This window comes from Eutrigla gurnardus (genome assembly GCF_963514095.1).
Source record: "Eutrigla gurnardus genome assembly, chromosome: 7".
NCBI classification, from domain to species: domain Eukaryota; kingdom Metazoa; phylum Chordata; class Actinopteri; order Perciformes; family Triglidae; genus Eutrigla; species Eutrigla gurnardus.
The window spans coordinates 25,090,116-25,114,597 of record NC_139921.1 but is presented as its reverse complement, the minus strand read 5'-3'; the positions used below and the strand labels follow the sequence as shown (position 1 = coordinate 25,114,597).

General features: G+C 43.7%; 3 protein-coding genes across 4 annotated transcripts in view; 1 reads left to right on the top strand and 2 right to left on the bottom strand.

Moving 5' to 3' along the window:
• arhgap5 (Rho GTPase activating protein 5) overlaps positions 1 to 2,266 on the bottom strand; it is a 39,322-nt gene extending 37,056 nt beyond the window's left edge. The window contains exon 1 of the mRNA XM_084014238.1: positions 1,964 to 2,266. The gene's annotated coding sequence lies outside the window, so the exon portion shown is untranslated. The remainder of the gene's footprint in view (positions 1 to 1,963) is intronic.
• Positions 2,267 to 18,107: 15,841 nt separating this feature from the next.
• Positions 18,108 to 21,540, bottom strand: nubpl (nucleotide binding protein-like). The gene is made up of 10 exons (XM_084013321.1): positions 21,336 to 21,540; positions 20,485 to 20,629; positions 20,374 to 20,408; positions 20,196 to 20,286; positions 20,081 to 20,120; positions 19,909 to 19,999; positions 19,711 to 19,804; positions 19,094 to 19,300; positions 18,939 to 19,021; positions 18,108 to 18,448 (listed from the first exon to the last, which is right to left on the bottom strand). The coding sequence occupies exons 1-10, from the start codon at positions 21,531 to 21,533 to the stop codon at positions 18,386 to 18,388; spliced, it is 1,047 nt and encodes a 348-aa protein (XP_083869447.1). The 5' UTR covers positions 21,534 to 21,540; the 3' UTR covers positions 18,108 to 18,385.
• A 333-nt stretch (positions 21,541 to 21,873) lies between these two features.
• LOC311015983 (D-aminoacyl-tRNA deacylase 2-like) lies at positions 21,874 to 23,265 on the top strand. 2 transcript variants are annotated; one of them, XM_084013427.1, is made up of 4 exons: positions 21,874 to 22,042; positions 22,115 to 22,261; positions 22,355 to 22,424; positions 22,852 to 23,265. In XM_084013427.1, the coding sequence occupies exons 3-4, from the start codon at positions 22,367 to 22,369 to the stop codon at positions 23,163 to 23,165; spliced, it is 372 nt and encodes a 123-aa protein (XP_083869553.1). In that variant the 5' UTR covers positions 21,874 to 22,042; positions 22,115 to 22,261; positions 22,355 to 22,366; the 3' UTR covers positions 23,166 to 23,265. The 2 variants fall into 2 exon arrangements, with proteins under 2 accessions (XP_083869553.1, XP_083869554.1); XM_084013428.1 differs by lacking the exon at positions 21,874 to 22,042 and having other exon boundaries at positions 22,081 to 22,261.
• The last annotated feature ends 1,217 nt before the right edge of the window (positions 23,266 to 24,482 follow it).

The following is a 24,482-nucleotide window of genomic DNA, read 5'->3' as shown; positions in this document are numbered from 1 at the left end:
GGTCTTAAAGCAGACGCGGGATGAAAAGCTTTTCAGATGCAATTGTCCGTTACAATCAATGCTGATGCAGCCGATAACAACTAACAGGCTTCCTATACCTTCTCCCAAGTCAAATTCAAGCACTTTCCAAGCATTTCCAGGTGCATTGTCATGCTTTTCCACCTTCCAGCTGTGGTAAACGTACTTGTATCAATCCAATCCTCAGTATTCAGTCTACTTACTATTGCACTTGTTCATCACATTAAATTAGATGTTATTGTCCTCTAAACAACCAACATGATGTTTGGAGACAGCTTTTTTACAGAAGGACCACAAATGAAAGGAAAACTAATTCCACTAACAGATCCACAGAAATATAATCACCAACTATTTTCATCATCTGTTCATCATCAAAAGTCATTTTTCATGCAGAAATGTCAGAAAATGCTGTTTTCAGTCCCTCAAACATGGAGATCTTCTTTTCTCAGTTCTATAGAACACACATTTGAAGCACTTCATTCTAAATCCAAGCACTTTTAAAACCTTGAAAACACCGCACACTGAAAATCAAGTGTTTTCAAGGATTTCCAGCTCTCGTACAAACCCTGATATCACTGCTTGTCAAGACAGATGAAAAGAAAAATCTCTTACACATTATCTGGATACTATAGAGCGATTGTGCAACAGAACGTCCGACTCAATATTATTGACATCTTTGCTCCGAAAGGCATTGAAGAGGAAAAAGGGCTGACTGTGAGGACTCCTAAAGCAAGATGATAAGGGGAACATCAAACGAGCTGAATGATATTTATTGAGGCCAACGCTAATAATTAATTACTTTTAACAATCTGTGCAACTGAGGAATGTGGGTTTTTCTTATTTCGCCTTTTTCTTTTTTAATATGTGGAGTGCACTGAGAGGTTTGCTTAGTGCCCACCTGAATGGCTTGTTAGATTTTAAAAAAACAGACTATCCCTTTAAAGTTTTTTGGGTAAAGGGCACGAGGAGCTGCAGCAGCAGCAGCGTCCGGAGCCGATGTAAATGACATGCAGAGCTGCAGCAGGACAAACCCCCCCGACTACTGCTGCTGCAAACACACAAACACGACAAAAAGGTGCTCACGACTTCTCATTGCATGCTGAGACGTTTAAAAAAATAAATGTCGGAAAATTAATTAGGTGACCCCCCTCCCCTTGCATCCATCCAGGCTAACGTTAGCGATTTAGCAGGGCAGTTAACGTTCAAATCTGGCAACCCAGCAACTTCTAAACCAACTCAGAATACGTGAAAACACTGACATGACAAAATATATATATATATGTAAAACAAAAAGAGCTTGACGGTTGTAATCTCTCGTTGGTACAGTTAAAATTAATCTTAATTTCGCCCCGTTTTAACACATCTGTTACGTCAAAATGAAACCTATTGAAAAGGGTGGATACGTAAAAAAAAACATCAACTCCTATAGAAGAATTACGGTAGTTGTCTTTACGGTTAATGGCTGAGATATTAGCTTTAGATTAAACAAAAAAAACTCAACGGACGTTTATTTTAATGCGTCAACGCACCGAAGCTAACATTCACGCAAACCGCAGTATTTGATACGGCGATTACTTCCTCCAGGGGCGGGGGGGGGGGGGGGGACGAAACTCGGCCTGGCTTGGCCCTGATACTCCTGGAGGGAGGAGGAAGAAGGAAAAAAAACCCACCTTTCCCCAGATCCCGATTAGCTAACATTAGCTACGTTAGCCTCGCATGCCAAAGGGTTAGTTAGCCAGCGAGCTAGCTAGCGTTAGCGACGCCGAACCAAGAAATCACAAATCTTGGGGGTTTAATTATTTTTTTAAACAGCACACTCACATTATCATCCCGGTTTTCTTTGAACCCGGAATTGTATTAGGGGACAGGTTTCGCCCACATAGAAAAAAAGAGAGAAAAGCTAACGAAGTCCCAAACCCCAGTCCAAATAAATTCCCCTACCCACCTAGTAACATGGTCGCTCCCAGATCCACATACCACGGAAAAAGAGGAGAAAGCATTCCCACATTACGAGGCAGAGGGGTGGCGGTGGTGGTGGTGTTGGTGGTGGGGGGGAGAAAAAATAAAAACTCCACAAATCCACAATCCGCGGTCGCTCGTAGTCCTCCCGACAGGATCCGCGAAGTTGGGTCCGGGTCTCGGTGTAGTCCCGGGTCGCTCCAGACGGGTTCTTTTCGGCTGTATTTGCGTGTTGTTAGTGTGGTATGCGCTGTAAGCCGAAACCTGCTCCGCTCGGCTCCCTCCCCTCTCAGCAGCACTGCCAGGCAGTAATGGCGACTCCCTCCCTCTCCTCTCCCTCTCCCTCTCCCTCTCCCTCGCCTCTCTCTCTCTCCTCCACTCCCCACACTGCGTCTATGTCGCTCTACCTCCCCCGTTCAGCCCCCCTTCTTTCTCTCTACTTATTAACACCTGTCTATATTTTATTTATATTATTTATTGCATATTATGTACTATACTATATCCTTGTATATACTTTATAACACTTTTTATCCTTTACAATTCATGCTCTTAATTTGTAATGTTATTTTATCTCTTTTTTATTTAATTGTATTTAAATCATTTATTGTATATTATATATTATACTATATCATAGTCCTGTGCTTGTTTATATACTTCATTTATAACACTGTTTATCCTTTACAATTTATGCTCTTAATCGTAATGTTATTATATCTCTATTTTATTTAATTGTATTTAAATAATTTATTGTATATTATATATTATACTATATCATAGTCCTGTGCTGTATTTTATTTGTGACTCCTGTACTAACTCAGCGGCCGTTAAAAGTACGGGAGTCACAAATAAAATCAAGTAAAGTAAATATGAAATAATGTGAAGATAAGATATAAATAAAACAACACTACAATTAAGAGGATAAATTGTAAAGGATAACAATTATTATAAATACTTTTGAGTATCTGCCGATAACGTAAATGTTCGTAAATGTGTGACTCGTGGCTCCACTAGAGGGCACAATTCCCGATCTGCATAGTGTCGCCATATTTCGCATAGTGCGAAAGTTGTGCTTTTTCCCATGATGCACCCGTGTTTAGATATTTATTTCCCCCCAATTTAATTCTGTACGCAACAAAAAAGACAGTAAAGCACATGAAAAGTGTGGAAACCATAATTTCCATTTGTTTTATGCTAATCTGACGTGTTATACTAACAAAAATTAAGTTTATATATTGAGTTACAGCAGTGTATCCATGCGATCTCGTATGTGCCCTGAAGGCCTCGTGGTTTATTCTGTAGTTCATTAATTTTGCATTGAGCAATTTGTTGACATGAATTATGTGTGCTTGAACTCGTGGAGGATATTTGTTGTTGTTGTTTGTGTGTGTGTGTGTGTGTGTGTGTGTGTGTGTGTGTGTGTGTGTGTGTGTGGACATTTTATAGATGAAATAGTGAGCAGAAATGTAGCTTTCAGAGCTATCAAAGGTAGCTTCTTCATCAAACATCTAACAACTTATCGAGTAACTGTTTCTGCAAAATAGGCGATAAAGCAGCAAAACGTAGACGCTGCACTTAAAATCTGCTTATGATTAAAGATCCGATGAACCTGCAGTGTTTATATGACCTACATGCAAGTCGCCCCAAAACGCTGTAATAGAGCATACGTCGTTATTTATCTCATCCTGTTAAGATAAATATATAAATGTGTCTCTTTTCTTTCATTTTAATGAGCTTCTTTATTCATCATGAATGTGAGATGAACCATGCTGCCAAAGCATCTAAATTAAAATGAAAACGTCTCTCTCTCTCACACACACACACACACACTCTGTCTGTGATGTAATTATGATTTTGTTTTTCCCCGTGCAAATGGTTTAATTATGTATAATGTGCCTGTAAATGGAAAACTTGCTCAACGGGGGAGGCAGGTTCAGTGTGTGCGATCATCATCAGAGTTTTGTGATGCGAGGAGCTAAAACAGTTAATCAATGAGTTGATCAGAGAATGAATCCAATCATCTGTAAACAGGACTAATACAAAGAACTTCCTTTAATAAGTAACGTTGCAGTCATTGACAGAGATAAAGTGGAACACTGTCAGGTAATGGCAAAAAATCCTTCATTTATATTTCAGTTTCTATGGGTTCACGGGGATCGATAAAGCTGGTTCCAGTGGAAATCCCCCAGAGTGCAACGCTGCGTTAATGAGCCTCAGCGCTCCGACCGACTCACCCAGATGAGAGTGAGCAGACTCTGCAGGGATCGGTCAGCTAAAATTAAACCATGCAGAAAACTTCAAGCTGTTTGTTTGTTTTTTTTCGGTTAAAAAGCTGCTCTTCAAATAAATAAATCAAACAGCAACAAGATGCTCTCCTTCAGTTTTGGTGCATCGTACGTCACGTCTAAATATATCCACCTCTAATTTAAAAAAGTGGAAAGAAATGCAAAATGATGATAAACATTCAGGGCCCTTTTTCTTGGTCCCAGAGGATGACTCCATCAGGGACGAGGAAACCAATCTGAAGACCAGCAGCAGCGGGACAGACACCGGAGTCCAGCTGTCCCGATACAATAATGTATTTATGCGACTTTCATTAAAAAAAAAAACATTCTGCTAATAATTGACAATGAAGAAGTCAATTTTTTCATAATCCATCCATCCATCCATTTTCTACCGCTTATCCTGTATTCAGGGTCACGGGGGGCTGGAGCCGATCCCAGCTGTCATTGGGCGAAGGCAGGGTACACCCTGGACAGGACGCCAGTCTATCACAGGGCCGACATGTAGAGACAGACAACCATTCATACTCACATTCACACCTACGGGCAATTTAGAGTCACCAATCAACCTATCCCCATCCTGCATGTCTTTGGACTGTGGGAGGAAGCCGGAGAACCCGGAGAGAACCCACGCTTACACGGGGAGAACATGCAAACTCCACACAGAAGGAACCCGGGCCGACCCGGGGATCGAACCCGGGACCCTCTTGCTGTGAGGCGAGAGTGCTAACCACTACACCACCGTGCAGCCCTTTTTTCATAATCAATGTGTCATATTATTTGAAGGAATACTTTAGTGGCGATCTTGATAATAAGATCAATACCACAATCTTACATGTCTGTCCAATCAATACACAGCCAGCAGCCAGTTAGCTTAGCTTAGCATAAAGGCAAGGCGATTTTATTTGTATAGCAACGACAAGGCTATTCCAAGTGCTATACATAAAACATTAAAAGCATTGGGAAGAAACACATTAAACATAATTATAAAACAAACAAACTAGAATTAAAACAAGCAAATGAAATAAACACCTGGATACCTGCGGATCATTTACATTCACACCTGCATGAAGATACAACAGTAACTTATTTTAGCATCTGTGTGCATGTGTGTATTTTGGGACATGTAGTTAACGAAGTGTGTGTGTGTGTGTGTGTGTGTGTGTGTGTGTGTGTGTGTGTGTGTGTGTGTGTGTGTGGTGCAGTAAAGCTGCCACAGGCGACCCCCCCCCTGCTGCAGGCGCCGCACCATCAGCACCTCCAACTCCACAGGAATCTGCAGATATTTCACTTTTCAGTTTCTGCTTTCATGTTTCACACCTTTCTGGTTTGTAAAATCCTGACAGGACGGCTTCTTTGTTTTTGTTTTCTTTTTGTTTTCTCAGCGTGGATCCAGATCCTTCAGTTCTCTCTCCGGGAGAATGAAGTTCGCTCTGTTCAACCCTCTGCTGATGAGGTTCCTCTGAGCAAGGCAGTGTGTTGAGGCAGGTTAAAGTTAAAGTTGCATTTGTTAATCATTAATTAGAGCGAGTATGAAAGGAATTAAATTTAGTTCCAGTGGAAGACAATATGTGAATTTGCTGTAATAAAGTAATATAAAATGTGATTACATCGTTAGTACCTCGGTGCTGGATTTCCAAATAAAGAACACATTTTTTTAAATATCTGTTATATTTAATCCCTCTTTTATCCCGATTATCTTTCTTAATCTGTGTGATTTTCTTCTAATGAGCTTTGTTGGAGCGAGCCTGAAACCTTTCATCACTGCTTCTCTCCAACTGTTGTGAGGATAATTTAATAAGGTGATTAAATATTTTAAAAAAGGGCTGTTTTCAACAATAAGAGGACGTTTTTGAGGAAGATGGATGATTGACAGCTTTCTGGAAGAGCATTTCTACAATATAGATTTATTATCAATTATTCATGTACATTTTATTGATCTTTTATTATGTAATGTTCAATATCATCTAATATTTCTCAGATAAGAAACATCTCACAGGGTTTCCTGTACGTGTAGTAGTAGTTAAAGTACTTGTAGTAGTAACAGAAGTAGTAGTCTCAGCAGAACAACTAGCAGAAATTGTAGTAGTGCTAGTTTCACCAGCAGTAGCAGTAGTAGTAGTTGTAGATGTAGTACTAGTAGTAGTAGAAGTAGAAGTACACATTGTCAAATCTTCACATTTTCAGGGAGATTTGCAGAAACAACAGATTATTCTTCCCCCAGGACTTCATGAACCCGGGTCATTCTAAAACCCCATCCTGGTGCTCTGAATGAAACCCTGATCCTCTATGAAGGAGACCTGTGTGGGCCGATCCTCCATGAAGGAGACCCGTTTGGGCCAATCCTCTATTAAGGAGGACCTGTGTGCTGATCCTCCGCGGAGGCCCCCCTCAGTCCGGGCCCCTCCATTGTGTCGGCCTGTGTGCTCAGCTGGGACGGCTGTAACGCTGGACCCCAGCAGGGCGAAGCAGGAAGCTGTCTGAGTATTTATATCTGCCTCCTCGGCAACAATACAGAGCCCTGAAGGAGCCAAGTCCAGCAGGATCTCACGCTGACTCACCTAGACCACCAGGAACCACCACAAACCACGTTACGTTAACAATCAGGGTTTAAACGCTCCATCAGAACACCAGAAGCCAGAAATCATTATTTTCTCCTTCTTGATATCCTCCTGTTATTGACGGGGTCACAGAGGTCAGAGGTCACACACTGTCACACAGTGAAGCGTGAAAACCCCCGTCACTAAAGCGCCCAGTCGTCGTTGAGTCAGACGAGACCGACGGAACATAAACCTGCTGATCCTGGTTCAGGTTCTGATCATTAACCTCCATGAGTTTAGTGTGCTGCCCCCCCCCACTGCTTGGAACAATCCCCCCGATAGGACTTCAAATTGTCAGAATTAATTTCATGATGCTTTCGGCTCATCATTAAAGGACCTAGAATGTGGAAGTATTTGGTGACAGTCCGTAACATTTCCATCTATTTAATTGTCTTTTAAGTTCCTCTCTATGAAAGAGTGAGTTAAAACAATGGTGGTTGATCATGTGACCCACTCATGAAACAGGATCTCCGTGTCTGTGGACACATTCCCACCAGAAATTCAAAAAGAGTGATGCTTTTTCCGTCAGTCAGCAGCGGTTGGTCTGCAGCTACTCATGGAAGTATGCTGCGTTTACTTGTAATCGGGAATCTGTAACTTCCATCTGCTGAGTCAGGCTCCCTCCAGTCTAAAGTGTTTGGTACATTTCATTACTGCTGACTCATGATGGAGGATCAACAGGCAGAGAGAGAAGACCGTTTTTTTCCCTCCAGAGACCCAAATACGCCGTCGTATTTTTCAAGATATTTCAAAATGCAACCGTTTGGTCCGTCGGCGTCGTGATGAAGACGCTACATACCGAAGCTGCAGCTGCCGCATGCCGCTCCCTCTCCGTCTCTCCCCTCGTTTCCTGTCGGCTCCCCGTCGTCTCTTTACTGATGAAGAAATCACTCAATCCCTCAATGCACAGACTGTACACACGACCACACGAGTGCTGGAGGTCAAAGGTGAAGCAGGAAGTGGACTGTTGGCTTGTTGTTGTCTTCCATTAGTTTACTGTCTACTTCCTGTCGTGATATATATATTTATATATATATACTAACATTATAGAGCACAACATAATGAAGTAGACACACATGTACGTGTGTGTGTGTGTGTCGGTGGTACAGTAGAACCTCTCTCAGGCCTCGGGAGCGTTTCATCAGACGAAGGCACGCCGCCCGCCATCGCCTCTCTCATCACTTCCTCTCCCTTTGAACCCCGAGAACCCTGCAGTCATATGCAAAGCAGGCTGGGAAGGAAGACGCCGCCCTGCTGGGAGCTTCACGCGCCTGCAGAGCAAAGAGTGGAGTACAGACGGCGTTTCATTTTCAGGGGTTAAAGTCTGCCGGAGCTGTGAATCACAACAACACGTCTCGGGAGGAGACGCTCCGACGGCGGCGTGGAGGAGATCCTTCATGCAGCGAGCTGATCATCGCCTCGTAATGAGAGAGCCATCCTGTCCTTTAAATCATCTTCGTTCTCCTCTTCTTCTTCATGTCTCCTCTCTGTAAATGTGCAGGAGGAACCTCCTCTTATAGACATATTCATCTTCATTCATTTATTAAACCCAATACTTTAATAACAGCTCATATATACAGAGGAGCAGGAGGAGGAGGAGGATGAAGAGGAGGTCAGGTGATGAGGAGGAGGAAACTGCAGCAACTTTCTGATGGATCCTTGCAGCATCAGTCTGCCATTGATTTTTAATTCACCTGATGTCACGCTAACAACAATAAAGAAGCCCCCCCCCCCCCCCCCCCCCCCCCCCACACACACACACACACACACACACACACACTCTGCAGTGTAAACACATCAATGAGAGACAAAAACACTTTTGGTGACCTATTTAGTTATTTTCATCAGGGTATGATGACTTTATCTGCTTAGTGAGGGTGGAGAAAACACACACACACATGCACATGCATGCACACACACACACACACACACACACACACACACACACACACACACACAGGTTTAACAGGCCTCCATAGGGGGTCTCTGCTGCAGAGGAGAGCAGCTGGCTGCCCCTGATACTATTAACACAAGTGTGTGTGTGTGTGTGTGTGTGTGTGTGTGTGTGTGTGTGTGTGTGTGTGTGTGTGTGTGTGTGAGTGTGTGTGTGTGTGTGTGTGTGTGTGTGTGTGTGTGTTTGTGTGTGTGTGCTGCAATACAAAATATTTTGGATATGTTATTAAGGGTGTGTGCAGCAGAAACAAGAGTTCTATTTTAATGATGTGAGGCTGGAAGGAAGGGAGACAGGGAGGGAGAGAGACAGGGAGGGAGACAGGGAGGGAGAGAGACAGGGAGGGAGACAGGGAGGGAGAGAGACAAGGAGGGAGACAGGGAGGGAGAGAGACAGGGAGGGACAGGGAGGGAGACAGGGAGGGAGAGAGACAGGGAGGGTGACAGGGAGGGAGACAGGGAGGGAGACAGGGAGGGAGAGAGACAGGGAGGGAGACAGGGAGGGAGGGAGACAGGGAGGAAGACAGGGAGGGAGAGAGACAGGGAGGGAGACAGGGAGGGAGGGAGACAGGGAGGAAGACAGGGAGGGAGAGAGACAGGGAGGGAGACAGGGAGGGTGACAGGGAGGGAGACAGGGAGGGAGAGAGACAGGGAGGGTGACAGGGAGGGAGACAGGGAGGGAGACAGGGAGGGAGAGAGACAGGGAGGGAGACAGGGAGGGAGGGAGACAGGGAGGAAGACAGGGAGGGAGAGAGACAGGGACAGGGAGGGTGACAGGGAGGGAGACAGGGAGGGAGACAGGGAGGGAGAGAGACAGGGAGGGAGAGAGACAGGGAGGGAGACAGGGAGGGAGACAGGGAGGGAGAGAGACAGGGAGGGAGAGAGACAGGGAGGGAGACAGGGGGGGAGAGAGACAGGGAGGGAGAGAGACAGGGAGGGAGACAGAGAGGAAGACGGGGAGGGAGAGAGACAGGGAGGGAGAGAGACAGGGAGGGAGGGAGACAGGGAGGAAGACAGGGAGGGAGAGAGACAGGGAGGGGAGAAAGGGAGGGAGGGAGACAGGGAGGGAGAGAGACAGGGAGGGAGGGTGAGAGACAGGGAGGGAGACAGGGAGGGAGAGAGACAGGGAGGGAAACAGGGAGGGAGGGAGACAGGGAGGGAGGAGAAGGTTAAATAAACTAAATAAAGTTGCCTTGCGATGGGCGGATCCCCATCGATGTGGGCGGATCCCCATCGATGTGGGCGGATCCCCTTTAGGACGTCTCTCGCTCCAGGACCCCGTCTCATTGGCCACGCCTTGTGTGACCTCATCACCATTCATATATATACAACCAATGTGTTTCTGGTTTAATTGTTTACTAGAGCGCTATATGGACTTGAAAAACATAGACTTCTGCGTCTTAAAGGGCCGTCCCATAGAAATATATATTATATTTTATTTATACGGGATGTCCACATACTTTTGTCACCAGATGATGTCTGTCAGGAGAAAGTGCAGTATAATGAGTGTGAAAGTAAACGAGAGAGAGAGGTGACAGTCAGAGAGGTGAGAGAGGAGGGAGGAGGGAGGGGGAGGAGGCGTGAGTTTGCATAAAGAAGAGAGGGAAGGGCGAGAGACCCTGAGGGAGAAGAGAGACAGAGAGAGAGAGAGGTGACATTTAAAAAGAGAGAGCCGAGAGGACAAAGAAGATTGTGTGTGTGTGTGTGTGTGTGTGTGTGTCAGCTGTTTTCCTTCATCCAGTGAATATTAGACATTTCCCATGATCCTCTCCTCCAGCAAACCCCCCCATGTTTATTCCCTTTTAAACAGGAAGACGTCGGTTACATCGTCACATGGGATGAAAAATAATAAATCGAATTATGATAATAATATGATAAACATGATCACAATAAATATCAACTACAGCTGGTTGCTAGGCGACGGGAGTTGGGGGGGGGGGGGTATTTCCACTTTGTTAATGAGAACTGTGTCTTATTTGAGCTGCAGATTTCTCGTTCCAACACCATAATGTTTCTTGGTGAAATGCACCTTGGGAGTCGTAGTTGCACGAAGGTCGGAGGCTGCAGCCAATTGCATCCATCCATCCATCCGTCCATCCACTCATCCATCCATCCACTCATAAATCCATCCATCCATCCATCCACTCATCCATCCATCCACTCATTTATCCATCCATCCATCCATCCATCCATCCACATATTTATTCATCCATCCACTCATCCATCCATCCACTCATCCATCCATCCATCCATCCACTCATCCATCCATCCACTCATTTATCCATCCATCCATCCATCCATCCATCCACATATTTATTCATCCATCCACTCATCCATCCATCCACTCATAAATCCATCCATCCATCCATCCACTCATCCATCCATCCACTCATTTATCCATCCATCCACATATTTATTCATCCATCCACTCATCCATCCACTCATCCATCCATCCACTCATTTATCCATCCATCCATCCATCCATCCACTCATTTATCCATCCATCCATCCACATATTTATTCATCCATCCACTCATCCATCCATCCACTCATCCATCCACTCATCCATCCATCCACTCATTTATCCATCCATCCATCCATCCACATATTTATTCATCCATCCACTCATCCACCCATCCACTCATCCATCCATCCACTCATAAATCCATCCATCCATCCACTCATCCATCCATCCACTCATTTATCCATCCATCCATCCATCCATCCATCCACATATTTATTCATCCATCCACTCATCCATCCATCCATCCATCCACATATTTATTCATCCATCCACTCATCCATCCATCCACTCATCCATCCATCCACTCATCCATCCATCCACTCATCCATCCACTCATCCATCCACTCATTTATCCATCCATCCATCCATCCATCCATCCACATATTTATTCATCCATCCACTCATCCATCCATCCATCCATCCACTCATCCATCCACTCATCCATCCAATCATCCATCCACTCATTTATCCATCCATCCATCCATCCACATATTTATTCATCCATCCACTCATCCATCCATCCACTCATCCATCCATCCATCCATCCACTCATCCATCCACTCATCCATCCATCCACTCATTTATCCATCCATCCATCCATCCATCCACTCATTTATCCATCCATCCATCCACATATTTATTCATCCATCCACTCATCCATCCATCCACTCATCCATCCATCCACTCATCCATCCACTCATTTATCCATCCATCCATCCATCCATCCATCCACATATTTATTCATCCATCCACTCATCCATCCATCCACTCATAAATCCATCCATCCATCCATCCACTCATCCATCCATCCACTCATTTATCCATCCATCCACATATTTATTCATCCATCCACTCATCCATCCACTCATCCATCCATCCACTCATTTATCCATCCATCCATCCATCCATCCACTCATTTATCCATCCATCCATCCACATATTTATTCATCCATCCACTCATCCATCCATCCACTCATCCATCCACTCATCCATCCATCCACTCATTTATCCATCCATCCATCCATCCACATATTTATTCATCCATCCACTCATCCACCCATCCACTCATCCATCCATCCACTCATAAATCCATCCATCCATCCACTCATCCATCCATCCACTCATTTATCCATCCATCCATCCATCCATCCATCCACATATTTATTCATCCATCCACTCATCCATCCATCCATCCATCCACATATTTATTCATCCATCCACTCATCCATCCATCCACTCATCCATCCATCCACTCATCCATCCATCCACTCATCCATCCACTCATCCATCCACTCATTTATCCATCCATCCATCCATCCATCCATCCACATATTTATTCATCCATCCACTCATCCATCCATCCATCCATCCACTCATCCATCCACTCATCCATCCAATCATCCATCCACTCATTTATCCATCCATCCATCCATCCACATATTTATTCATCCATCCACTCATCCATCCATCCACTCATCCATCCATCCATCCATCCACTCATCCATCCACTCATCCATCCATCCACTCATTTATCCATCCATCCATCCACTCATTTATCCATCCATCCATCCACATATTTATTCATCCATCCACTCATCCATCCATCCACTCATCCATCCATCCACTCATCCATCCACTCATTTATCCATCCATCCATCCATCCACATATTTATTCATCCATCCACTCATCCACCCATCCACTCATCCATCCATCCACTCATAAATCCATCCATCCATCCACTCATCCATCCATCCACTCATTTATCCATCCATCCATCCATCCATCCATCCACATATTTATTCATCCATCCACTCATCCATCCATCCACTCATCCATCCATCCATCCATCCACATATTTATTCATCCATCCACTCATCCATCCATCCACTCATCCATCCATCCACTCATCCATCCACTCATCCATCCACTCATCCATCCACTCATTTATCCATCCATCCATCCATCCACATATTTATTCATCCATCCACTCATCCATCCATCCATCCATCCACTCATCCATCCACTCATCCATCCAATCATCCATCCACTCATTTATCCATCCATCCATCCATCCACATATTTATTCATCCATCCACTCATCCATCCATCCACTCATCCATCCATCCATCCATCCATCCATCCATCCATCCATCCATCCACTCATCCATCCATCCACTCATCCATCCATCCATCCATCCATCCACTCATCCATCCATCCATCCATCCATCCATCCACTCATCCATCCATCCATCCATCCATCCATCCATCCACTCATCCATCCATCCATCCATCCACTCATCCATCCATCCATCCATCCATCCTCTTTGGGTCTTTATATGCGGGACACAATGGGACCCAAACCTGGCGACCTCACTGCGACACACAAAGTAGTTCCAGCACGTAAACTCGTTGTTGAGTTTACGGTTCTGGTTTTGTGCTCGAGTTGATTTAACGCAGCGTTACGAGGAGTCATCATCTAGTTCTGGGAACTTCCTTGGTTTCTTCTCAGCAGCCGGACGAATAAACCGGAATAAAAAACAAACCAATTGAGCTACACATACTGAAATGGGTATAAATGAGTGTGTGTGTGTCCAGAGAAGGAAACAGCCTCACAATCGAAACAAAAGCTTGAAATGAATCACCTCTCTCTCTCTCTCTCTCTCTCTCTCTCTCTCTCTCTCTCTCTCTCTCTCTCTCTCTCTCTCTCTCTCTCTCTCTCTCTCTCTCTCTCTCTCTCTCTGGGAAAACAGGACATTTGCAGTCAAGAAGAAGTTAAGTTAAGTTAAGAAGAAGACAACGTTGGCGGATTAGCGAGCTGCGTTTGCGTCGTTTTCTCGAAGTGTAGATTTGCTGCACCGTTTCATCGCCACCTACTGGCCTGGCATTCACACTACAGCGGATCAATGTGGTGGATCGGTTTCAAAACAATGTCGTCGTATAGTTTCTTTAAAAACAGTATTTTTTTTATGAAATAAACCACTTCATCTATTAAATTTTATTCTGTTTAATTATATTAAAATAATTTAATTTGATCGTTTGAATTCCTTTACTGTGGACATTTATACATTGTCTGAAATTATTATTATCTTTAAGGACCAAGGTTAACGTTGGACTGAAAGCAGAACAAAGACAGTAAAGTTGAAACATTAACCTGAAACGTAAACAGAACAGTGTGTTCTCTGCTGGATGTGTAAACCCGTCCGTCTGCCGGTCAGTAATATTTCATAAAGTACTTCAGTTCACCTACGTCGCCATAGCAACCTCAGCCTGCTTTTAATTGGAGCCTGAGGCCAGTCTGCATCCCTTTCATCTTCCACACACAAAGACACACCGAGACACTTAGGAATACATCTCTGCTTTCCACACACACACACACACACACACACACACACACACACACACACACACACACAGTCACTAGGTTTGTTTCAACACTGCAGGTTCAGGTTCACAGTGGGTCAAAGGTCAAAGGTCGGGTGCTCACAGAAACACGGGTATGGGTATTAACATGATTCTGATGGGACCTCGTTCAAAAATGCACTCTGAAGTTTGCGGGTATCTTCTAAAGTTACAGTATTTTCTCTTTGCGTTTCATTATTCATATCATTCTAAGTCCACCCAGCCATCCATTTTCTGTTTTCCAGCTGCTCCTCCTCGACGTGTTCCCAAACCCAGTGAGGTATTGTTATTACCTGTTCCGGGTCCAGCAACCTCCAGAAAACCTCCACAGTGAGACGACCACAGGGAGCCCAACCTGCGTGTTAATGCAACCTCGGATCGAATTGTGCATCGTCTTCGGAAAGAAGTCCTCCATGAAGGATGTTTCCGGATATCTTCGTATGACGAGGCGAGCTGGTCTGGTGTTCCAGCTCCATCTCAAGGTCAACCAACTTCACACAGCCTGGAGAGACGGATGAGCATCTGGACTCCCGTTAAACCCGACGGATTTGGTCAAATCAAGTTATTTATTGCATGGACGGCTCGCTGTAGATGTTGATGGACGGAAGCTGCAGGAAAGAGACCCCTAAAGCTATATTAACCCGAGAGATCAAGAGTCTCTCACCTGGATCAATCTGGAACCTTCTTCAGGATCATTTTTGATCATAAATCCAAACGACTGAGATTTCATCCACATTTGATATCCTTGAGGGGGGGTTTTAGTGATGAAACTCATCCACTCCAGGTTCCAGAGGGTCACAAAGAGTCTCCAGCAGAGATTCATTCATACGTGTGACGGTTAGAGATTTGAATGCAATCAGTTCTGCAAATCAGCACACGAAGCTGCTGTGAAATTGGAAAATTCCCTCGCTGGTATCAATAACGTACTCCATCTAACTGTCGTCTGCATAGATTTCCCCCCCGAGGTTAAGATGAGTCATCAAAGATATCGTGTTGCAGAGTGAGAGGTACGTTATTAAGAGACGTGTGTTGACGTTCGGATATTAATGATGATTTACTCACAGGCATGTATTCCTTATTTCACTGAAGCTCCAAAGAAGGTTTAAAGCAACATTTCAACTATTTGGCTTTCTTGCTAATGCCGTTACGAAGCCGTTGGGTTAGCCTAGCTTAGCATAAACAGTGGAAGTAGAGGGAAACAGCTAGCGTGGCGTGAGTCAGAAGAAGAAGAAGAACTTATTAATAACTGTCATTATTTTCTTGCCTTGAAGATGAAAGTTGATGATGATGATGGTGATGATGATGATGATGATGATGAGCGTAGCCGTGCAGCTGTCCTGCTTACCTCCTGTGAAGTAAAAGTTAAGAAAAAAATAAAAAACTTAACATAACCTGAATCAATAATATATTTCGTCTGTTTTATTATTCATGTTTCTCACATGAAGGATGGAAACACAGTTCATCTAATCTGATTCCAGGACGGAACATTACTACACCAGATACCCAGTTTCAGGCTTCACCTCCTCCTCCTCTTCTACCTCCTCCCCCTCATCATCCTCCTCCTCTTCTACCTCCTCCTCCTCTTCTTTCTCCTCCTCCTCTCATATCTGGTTCATTTCCTGAGCTGAAATAGAAGTGACTCCCTGATACAAGGTTAAATGAGTTTGATGTCAATTCTCTGCAGGGAGACAGAGAGAGAGAGAGACAGAGAGAGAGAGGGAGGGAGTGAGGGAGGGAAAGAGAAAGAGGGAGGGCGGTAATATGTTGACTGATCAGGTCGACATCATCGCCCTGCGTCGACGTGTGATTAAATCCAGAATTCACAGTCAGACTCTTGTGAGGTTTACGTCTGGAGGAGATCAGGATCGAGGAGCTCACATGAGTCCAGAGACCAGACCAGACTATGTGGAGGAACCAGAGACTGTCTGTGGTCCAAACAACAAGGTCTCTGCTGTATTTATGTCTAGACGACCTTATTTGGAGTGTTGATGGAGCAGCTACAATGTTAGCGTAGCCTAGCACCCATCAACCAGACTCCATTCAGAAAACAAGCGTTTTAAAAGTGGAGGGATCCCCATTCAGTTTCGGTGTGAACCTACCTTAAAAATGTGGTAAGATGACTCCAGGTGTGCCAGGAGGATTAGCCCCGCCCACAGAGACAGGTGACCTTGGGGGAAGGGAAGGTCAGATGAGCAGCAGAGACGAGGCCGAACCCGACGAGAAGCAGCTGAAACTCATTATAACTGCAGTTTCAGACGATCGTTCACTGCTGGGATTGTTTTCACCTGTGTGTGTGTGTGTGTGTGTGTGTGTGTGTGTGTGTGTGTGTGTGTGTGTCGTCATGGCAACGCATGGTCTCGGAGACACCTCACTGGAGCAGGAAATACCACAGAGGAGGTTCTCAATTCGATTATTTTACAATTCAATTTGTTCATATAGTCAAAATCAAATTTTTGCCTCAGAGGGCTGAGAAATCGAAGACGACAGTCATCTTCATTACTTCCCCGATGCTTCAGGATCCGGAGTCAAACTATTAATAATTAATCTATGGAAAATAAACTGGGAGGAAGATCCTCCGCTAGCCCCACGCAAACTTTCAGTGAGTGAAAAAAGAGACATTTCTTTTTATTCAATATGTAACTAGCGCCCTCTGCTGCTTGTCATGTGAACTGCAGTCACATCCTCCAGCATTAATGGGTCACTCAGGTTATTTTCAGCAGGTTTCTTCTTTTACATGAAGCTCAGTGTGTTTATAATTATAAATTCCTGTCTGAGATTGTATTTCTTTATTTACATATTTCCTAAACCAAGACATAAGCTTGTTATGACAACATTAGGAGTATTTATCAATATAAATGTTACTTTTTGTCTGAGAAAGCAATAAACATCCAGAAAAAGTCAAAATTCACATTTTTAATGATTTGAGAAAATATATATGTTAAATACAAATGATATGCACATACATACATACACATGGTGTTGTTTTCTTTGAAGAACATGCAGCAAGAACATGTCATTTATTGATAAATAAGTGTTTATTATGAGATAGATAGTTAGATATTAAGTTGACAGAAATATTAAAGCAACATCAAAATATTTTTGGTATAAATCTGCATATCTTACAGCTTGAATCACAATTTTTGTCCAGATTTTGCAGGTAAATCTTATTTTCTAATTTAAACCAAAAGGTGTTTCTCAAACCAGACTGTAGAAATATAACATTACTGTCCTTTTAGCACTTTTATTTTTAAAGTAATTAATTATTATTATTTAGCCTGCTTTGTTTGAAGCATTTACTGTTGTTTATTTACTATATTCTTTTATGCATTTTTAATTTTTTAATGCTTTACGTAAAGCATTTTGAATTGCCTTTGTATTTTATATAAATAAACTGTCTGTCCTTACATTGGAACTCTGGGTAATGAAGTTTACATACATTAAATAGTTTCCTCGCATTACATATTTATTTTAAATATCTAAAAGAAATGTAATATTCAGAAAACTTCAGTTCATTGTTTCAGTAAATATCACATTTTCAGTAATACTGTTGTACTAGTACACAGTACACAGTAGTGCTTTGCATTTAACGTATTGTGCGTTATTACGACAGCAAAGGCGTGTGCGTTATAAAGTCATAAAGTGTCTTTTACACAATCAAGTGTTGACTTCCTCGAGCCTCCGGACCACCGCCGCCGCCACCTTCCTGTACGCCTCCGCCTGGAGAACACACACACACACACACACACACACACACACACACACACACACACACACACACACACACACACACACACACACAGAAAGGAAAATATAAGAAACACGTCATCACTTGGTCATTTTATCATGTTTGTATGTATATGCTCATAGTTAGTACGTAAATCCTTATGTTGTTATGGCCAACAACATGGTTTGTGAGGTCACGGTGACCCTTGACCTTTGAAAATGTGAGGAATTTTCCTCCAGAGGCGTAGAAATGCCTGAAGAAACATTCTCAATTTGATAAAAGGTGATTTATAGGATGAACTGAGTTAGTGTTTGATCATTTTGCATTAAATCGGCCTCTTTTAATGAAAATAACTCGTCGGTGTGAAGAGAACCAGGTGAAATGACATACAAACAGGAAAAGCAACATTTCTGAATGAGGCCTGGAACTAATCCTGCAGCTGTAATATAAATATAATGTCATATAGAAGACCGGGGTAGAGACCTCGGGGCTTTCTGGGGAGGAGACGACCACTGGGCTTCCTCTGTCCGACATCTCTCTGATGTTTAGATGAAGAGGAACGTCGCCTGGAGAGGAAACGTGACATTTTATAAAAGGTGAGCTCCAGCTATAGTCTTCCCCTCCCACCCTAAACCCACCCAACAGCGTGACTCCCAGGGTGTCGGCGAGCTGCCGGGCGCCGTCCGAGCCGAAGATGTGAGTCTGGTGCTGACAGTTGGGACACTGGAAGACGCTCATGTTCTGCACCAGGCCGAGGACCGGCACGCTGACCTTCCTGAACATCTCGGCTCCGCGGCGGGCGTCCAGCAGGGCGATGTCCTGGGGCGTCGACACGATGACGGCGCCTGCACATTATAACACAACACGACATGACATGACAAGACACGACACGACACGACTCCTTCAAATTTAAAAATGCTCTTATTTTGTTAAATCAGTGTTTGCTATAATTGTGCGTTAGATCTGATTTATTTTTTATTATTTGTTTTTGCTGTAAAACACTGTTTAAGTGTGTTTTGAAAGGGGCTATATAAATAGAATTATTATTATTATTATTATCAATAATAGTAATAATAAAAGAAAATAAAGCTCACCTCTTAAACCTTTCCAAAAAAAAAGAACATTTTATAGAAATCTAAGAAAAATACCTTAATTTAAATTAGAATTAGGTTTAGAACGTAGGGCTTTATTATTATTATTATGAGTATAGCAGTGTGTGTGTGTGTGTGTGTGTGTGTGTGTGTGTTTGACTGACCTGCTACTGGGATGTTCTGTGAGATTGACAGCTGGACGTCTCCCGTCCCAGGAGGCATGTCAATGACCAGATAGTCTAAAGAGCCCCAGTCCACCTAGAAACACACACAGACACACAGACACACAGACACACACACACACACACACACAGTTGAGTCGTGTCGTCCACCCTCAGGTGCACGTTTTCCAGCGTTCTCACCTGTCGGAGCAGCTTCTCTATCGCCGACATCACCATCAGACCCCTCCACACGATCGGAGCCACGTCGTCCACCAGGAAGCCCATCGACATGCTGAGAGACAAACACACACAGGGGTCAGACCAGACCAGGTCTCAGGACCAGTAGAGCTGCAGAGGGGGGGTCTGGACTCACCAAGGGACGCCGTAGTTGGTGAGAGGGATCATCAGATTGCCTGAGAGGAAGATGAAAACAGGTTTAACGTCGGGGAAACGAGCAGAGGATCGGCTGGCGTTTGGTAGAAACGTACTGTCACTGAGCTCTGGGTTTCCCTTCAGGTTCATCAGTTTGGGGATCGACGGGCCGTAGACGTCTGCATCCAACAGACCGACCGACTTGAGCTGAGAGAGGAAGGAAAAGACACCATCAGCTCACAAATACCCACCGATCAGCCTGGCGGGGGAAACGTGAGAGAGGTGGCTCCTTACCGGGTCGTTGGCCAATAATCCCAGAGCTAAATTCACTGCAGAGACAGAAATTAGACATTAAACATCCATTACAGACTCTTCAAGCAAAAGAGTCCATTTTAAACGTTGTACCTGCGGTGGTGGACTTTCCCACGCCGCCTTTCCCCGAAGCCACAACGATGACCTGTTTGACCCCGGAGATGGGCTTCTGCCTGGGAAGACCTTTGGCCATCTGCTGCTTCTGTCTCTCCTGCAACGCCTTGCTGTCCATCGACCTCTGTGAGAAACAGCAACGCAACGGGCAATAACAACGACCTGAAGGATCGGAAGCTTCATTCCAGACTTGGTTGGGAAAAAACAATGTTTTATCAGAAGTCGGCCGTCTACGAGCTCCAGAAAGACGAAGTTAACGTAAAAATATTCTCATAAAGACGAGTTGCTTCATTCACTTTATGAAACATAAACCTCAGAATGTTCACTGACAGTTTTAATAGAATAAATAGAATAATCAGAATTTGTTTGAGGTTTCTTGTCCAATCAGTTTGAGGTTTCTTGTCCAATCAGAAAGAATAAAACAGCTTATCGAACCCTATTATTACCCTATTAGACCGATTTATGAAACAAGTAGTTGGTAATTAACAGCATTTAAGCAGCTGGAAGTAAAAGCCGGAAAGATACAAATAAACACCCCCGGTTGTATTTTCAGAATAATATCTTTAGACTTAAAATCAAAGATTAACTTACGAATTTAACATAAAGTACATGCCCACATCAGTATATGTTTGGATAGTACCATGTAATATTCAATATGTGTATACATCCAATGGAGTTTCTTCTATACAAAATAAATTGGTTTAACCGGGATCGCTTTTATTTTGACTACTTCCGGTCTTCTTCTCATCGCTTTCTTCGCAGCTTGACGGTTAGCACGAAGCTGTTAGCTCGCAGTTAGTGAACGTCACAGAAACGGACGGTAATCTCACCTGGCCGCGCGTGAGCTGCACACAACACGCAGGTCCCGGTTTCATTTCCGTCCCGCTTCGTAAAACTGCGCGTTTTTGTGCGGATATTCTCAGAAAACGGGACAGTCTGCAGTACGTGAACTGAGCCATGTTTAGCTGTTTAGATGCCGCTCGGCTCGCGCAAGCTTGGTGCGCATCAAGCTTGCGCAAAGTACGCATGCGTGTATTTAGTTTCATTTGTACTTTTATTTGCTTATCTAAATAGATGGTTTTTTTTTAAACAGCTCTTCTGTATATTTTATTTAAATGAATGTTTCTTAAAAATTATGAATATATATGTTTAAATTATATTTTATTGTTTCTTGTATATTATTTATTTTTAAAAGATATTTGAAATATAGATATATAGATATAGATTTGTTGTTGCTCTTGATAGTTTTTTTTTTTTTTAAGTGTAAGTATATCCAGTCATTTCTCCCAAGAAGATACATTTATTTTAATTGTTTTTCTGTAGATTAAAAGTAAAGAAATACATTTTAAAAATGACAGACTGCGGAAATAATGCGCAGCGTTGAACCGCTTTGGGCAACTGTAGTTGACGTAAATACGGAAATGAGTTTCGTGAGTTTTTCTTCTTGGTTTCTGTTTTGAACATTGCTTTCAGTTTTTTATGAATCGGTGTCGTTCGCTGTAAAACTCCTCAGACCGGACCGGGGAGGATCGTCCCAGTCACCGGGGAGGGGAGCATCGTCCCAGTTGCCGGGGAGGATCGTCCCAGTCACCGGGGAGCATCGTCCCAGTTGCCGGGGAGGATCGTCCCAGTCACCGGGGAGGGGATGGCGTAGACGAGTGGGGCTCCGGTGGCGCGAGCGGTGCTGCAGCAGTGTCTGCACGCCAGACTTCAGGTGAAACCGGCGGAGGAACAGTCGGAGGCTCAGTTCGTCCAGGTGAGTCACCGGAGATCAGTTCAGATCAGCTACTTTACCGGGAACACCGGCCGCTGATTGGTCCGAGTCACTGACGACGCCCTCTGCTTCCAGATCGACAGAGGGATGGTGGTTTACGTCTGCTTCTTTAAAGGCGCCACGGACGACATCCTGCCCAAGATGGGTCAGTGACCTTTTTGACCTTTTGACCTCCACGTCACATTCACACGAATGTCTTGTTTTTTATTTTCTCTCTGTGGTGTCGTCAGCAAGACAGCAAAGCAAATTGCTTCTGATGTTAACCCTTTTCCTGTCTTGCATCCTCCCTGTCTCTCCTACCGTTTCTCCCCTCTGTCTCCTCTTTCTCTCTCCTGTCTCCCCCCCGGTCTCTCCACCTGTCGCTTTCTCTGTCTCCTGTCTCTCCCCCTGTATCTCCCCCTGTCTCTCCCCCTTTATCTCCCCTGTATCTCCCCTGTTTCTCCCCCTTTATCTCCCCTTTATCTCCCCTGTCTCTCCCTGTCTCTCCCCCCTGTCTCTCCCCTGTATCTCCCCCCTGTTTCTCCCCCCTGTCTCTCTCCCTGTCTCTTGTCTCCCCCGTCTCCCCCCTCCAGCCTCCACGCTGTTGAACCTGCGGCTGTGTGAGTCCGACTCGGGGAAGATGGCGTCGGTGTCGGAGCTCCCCGGCAGCCTGCTGATCGTCCCCCAGGCGACGCTGGGCGGCAAGGCCAAAGGTCGGGTCATGCAGTACCACAACAACATCGGCAAGGAGGACGGCCTGCGTCTCTACGCCGCCTTCGTCTCTCTTTGCGAGAAGCAGCTGGCGGCCGCTTCGCCCGGCGCCGCGGTGAAACACGGGACGTACGGAAACAGACAAGTGCTGAAGCTGGACACCAACGGGCCGTACACGCATCTGATGGACTTCTGAGTGGAGCTTCGTTGGAAGTCAAATACATTTATTAAGACTTTATGTGTTGATGTTTCATTCATTTGTTTGTGATTAAAAACTGAATAACACTGGTTTATTACCTTTTCTCAAATATGCTCATAAAATCTCAAATTTTGAGTTTTTTAAAAATATGTTCACGAGGTTTGCAAACTCTGCACAGAGTCAGGAAAACCTGACTTATCTGAAATTAACCAGGTTTATCTTGATTCTCCAGCATACAATGATATTTTAGACAAGGACATTTCCTGTTTCAACATGACATTGAAAATAAGAAAAATACCAGACGGAACTGAAATATGTATTCATTAATTTGATGAAGGATTAAAACACATCGTCCTTAAAAAAATCATTTTTTGTGCATATTTAACGAGCTAACAGCATGAAAAATAGCTAAAATCAGCTACAAATGAAAATGGCTGATTACGCTTGAATGCATCGGCAGTAATAATAAAACAGTAAAATACTTGTAGGGCAAATTTTTTTCAGCATTTTGAGTACTTTTTTTTACTTATAATAATATACTTTCACAAGAAACGTAGTATGTAGCTAATATCTATAACTACTTCCACCAACTAAGAACAGAGTGTTTCTGTTATTTTGTCCATCCTACACTCTGAGGGTGATTATGTCTCCTCCGGGCCAGCAGGGGGCGATAGGCGATGTCGTCATGGAACGGAAACAAACAGCACTCAGTAAACTTGGGTTACAGCAGCGTTTACAACCTGCGTCAAAACCAGACGCTCCGTCAAATGAGCGGCACGTGGGAGCGTCCTAGCTTCCGGTTAATCGCTATTCCCTTCAAAGTAAAAGCACAGTCGTAATAGGTCAGAAGCATTTGCGAAACATCAGCACGTTATTAGATAAGGTTCTCCCAACTTAACTTAATGTGGCATGATTAAATGCGTAATATATATAAAAACAGGGTTAAAAAAAGAAAAAATGATCACTAAAAAAAAAAAATCATGATTGCTGTGATACCAATGTAACCAATAATTTGACCTAATGTTCAGAAAGTTTTGAGCTCATATATACATATAAATTAATATTTGTAATGGAGGAAGAAGAAAAATAAATAAGAAAATATGAATATACACATAAAGCAAATAAAAACTGAATATGCATATAATTATTTATGTCACGTATTTACAAATCTACACAATGAAAACATAAACAAGTGTTATATAGTAGTTCAACATCTCGTATCAATCAATTGATATATTTAGATTTACACTGATTAGGATAAAAGTAAAGTCCTTAAATCTTAAAACCTTTATTTTGAAAAGTTCTAAACCGGAA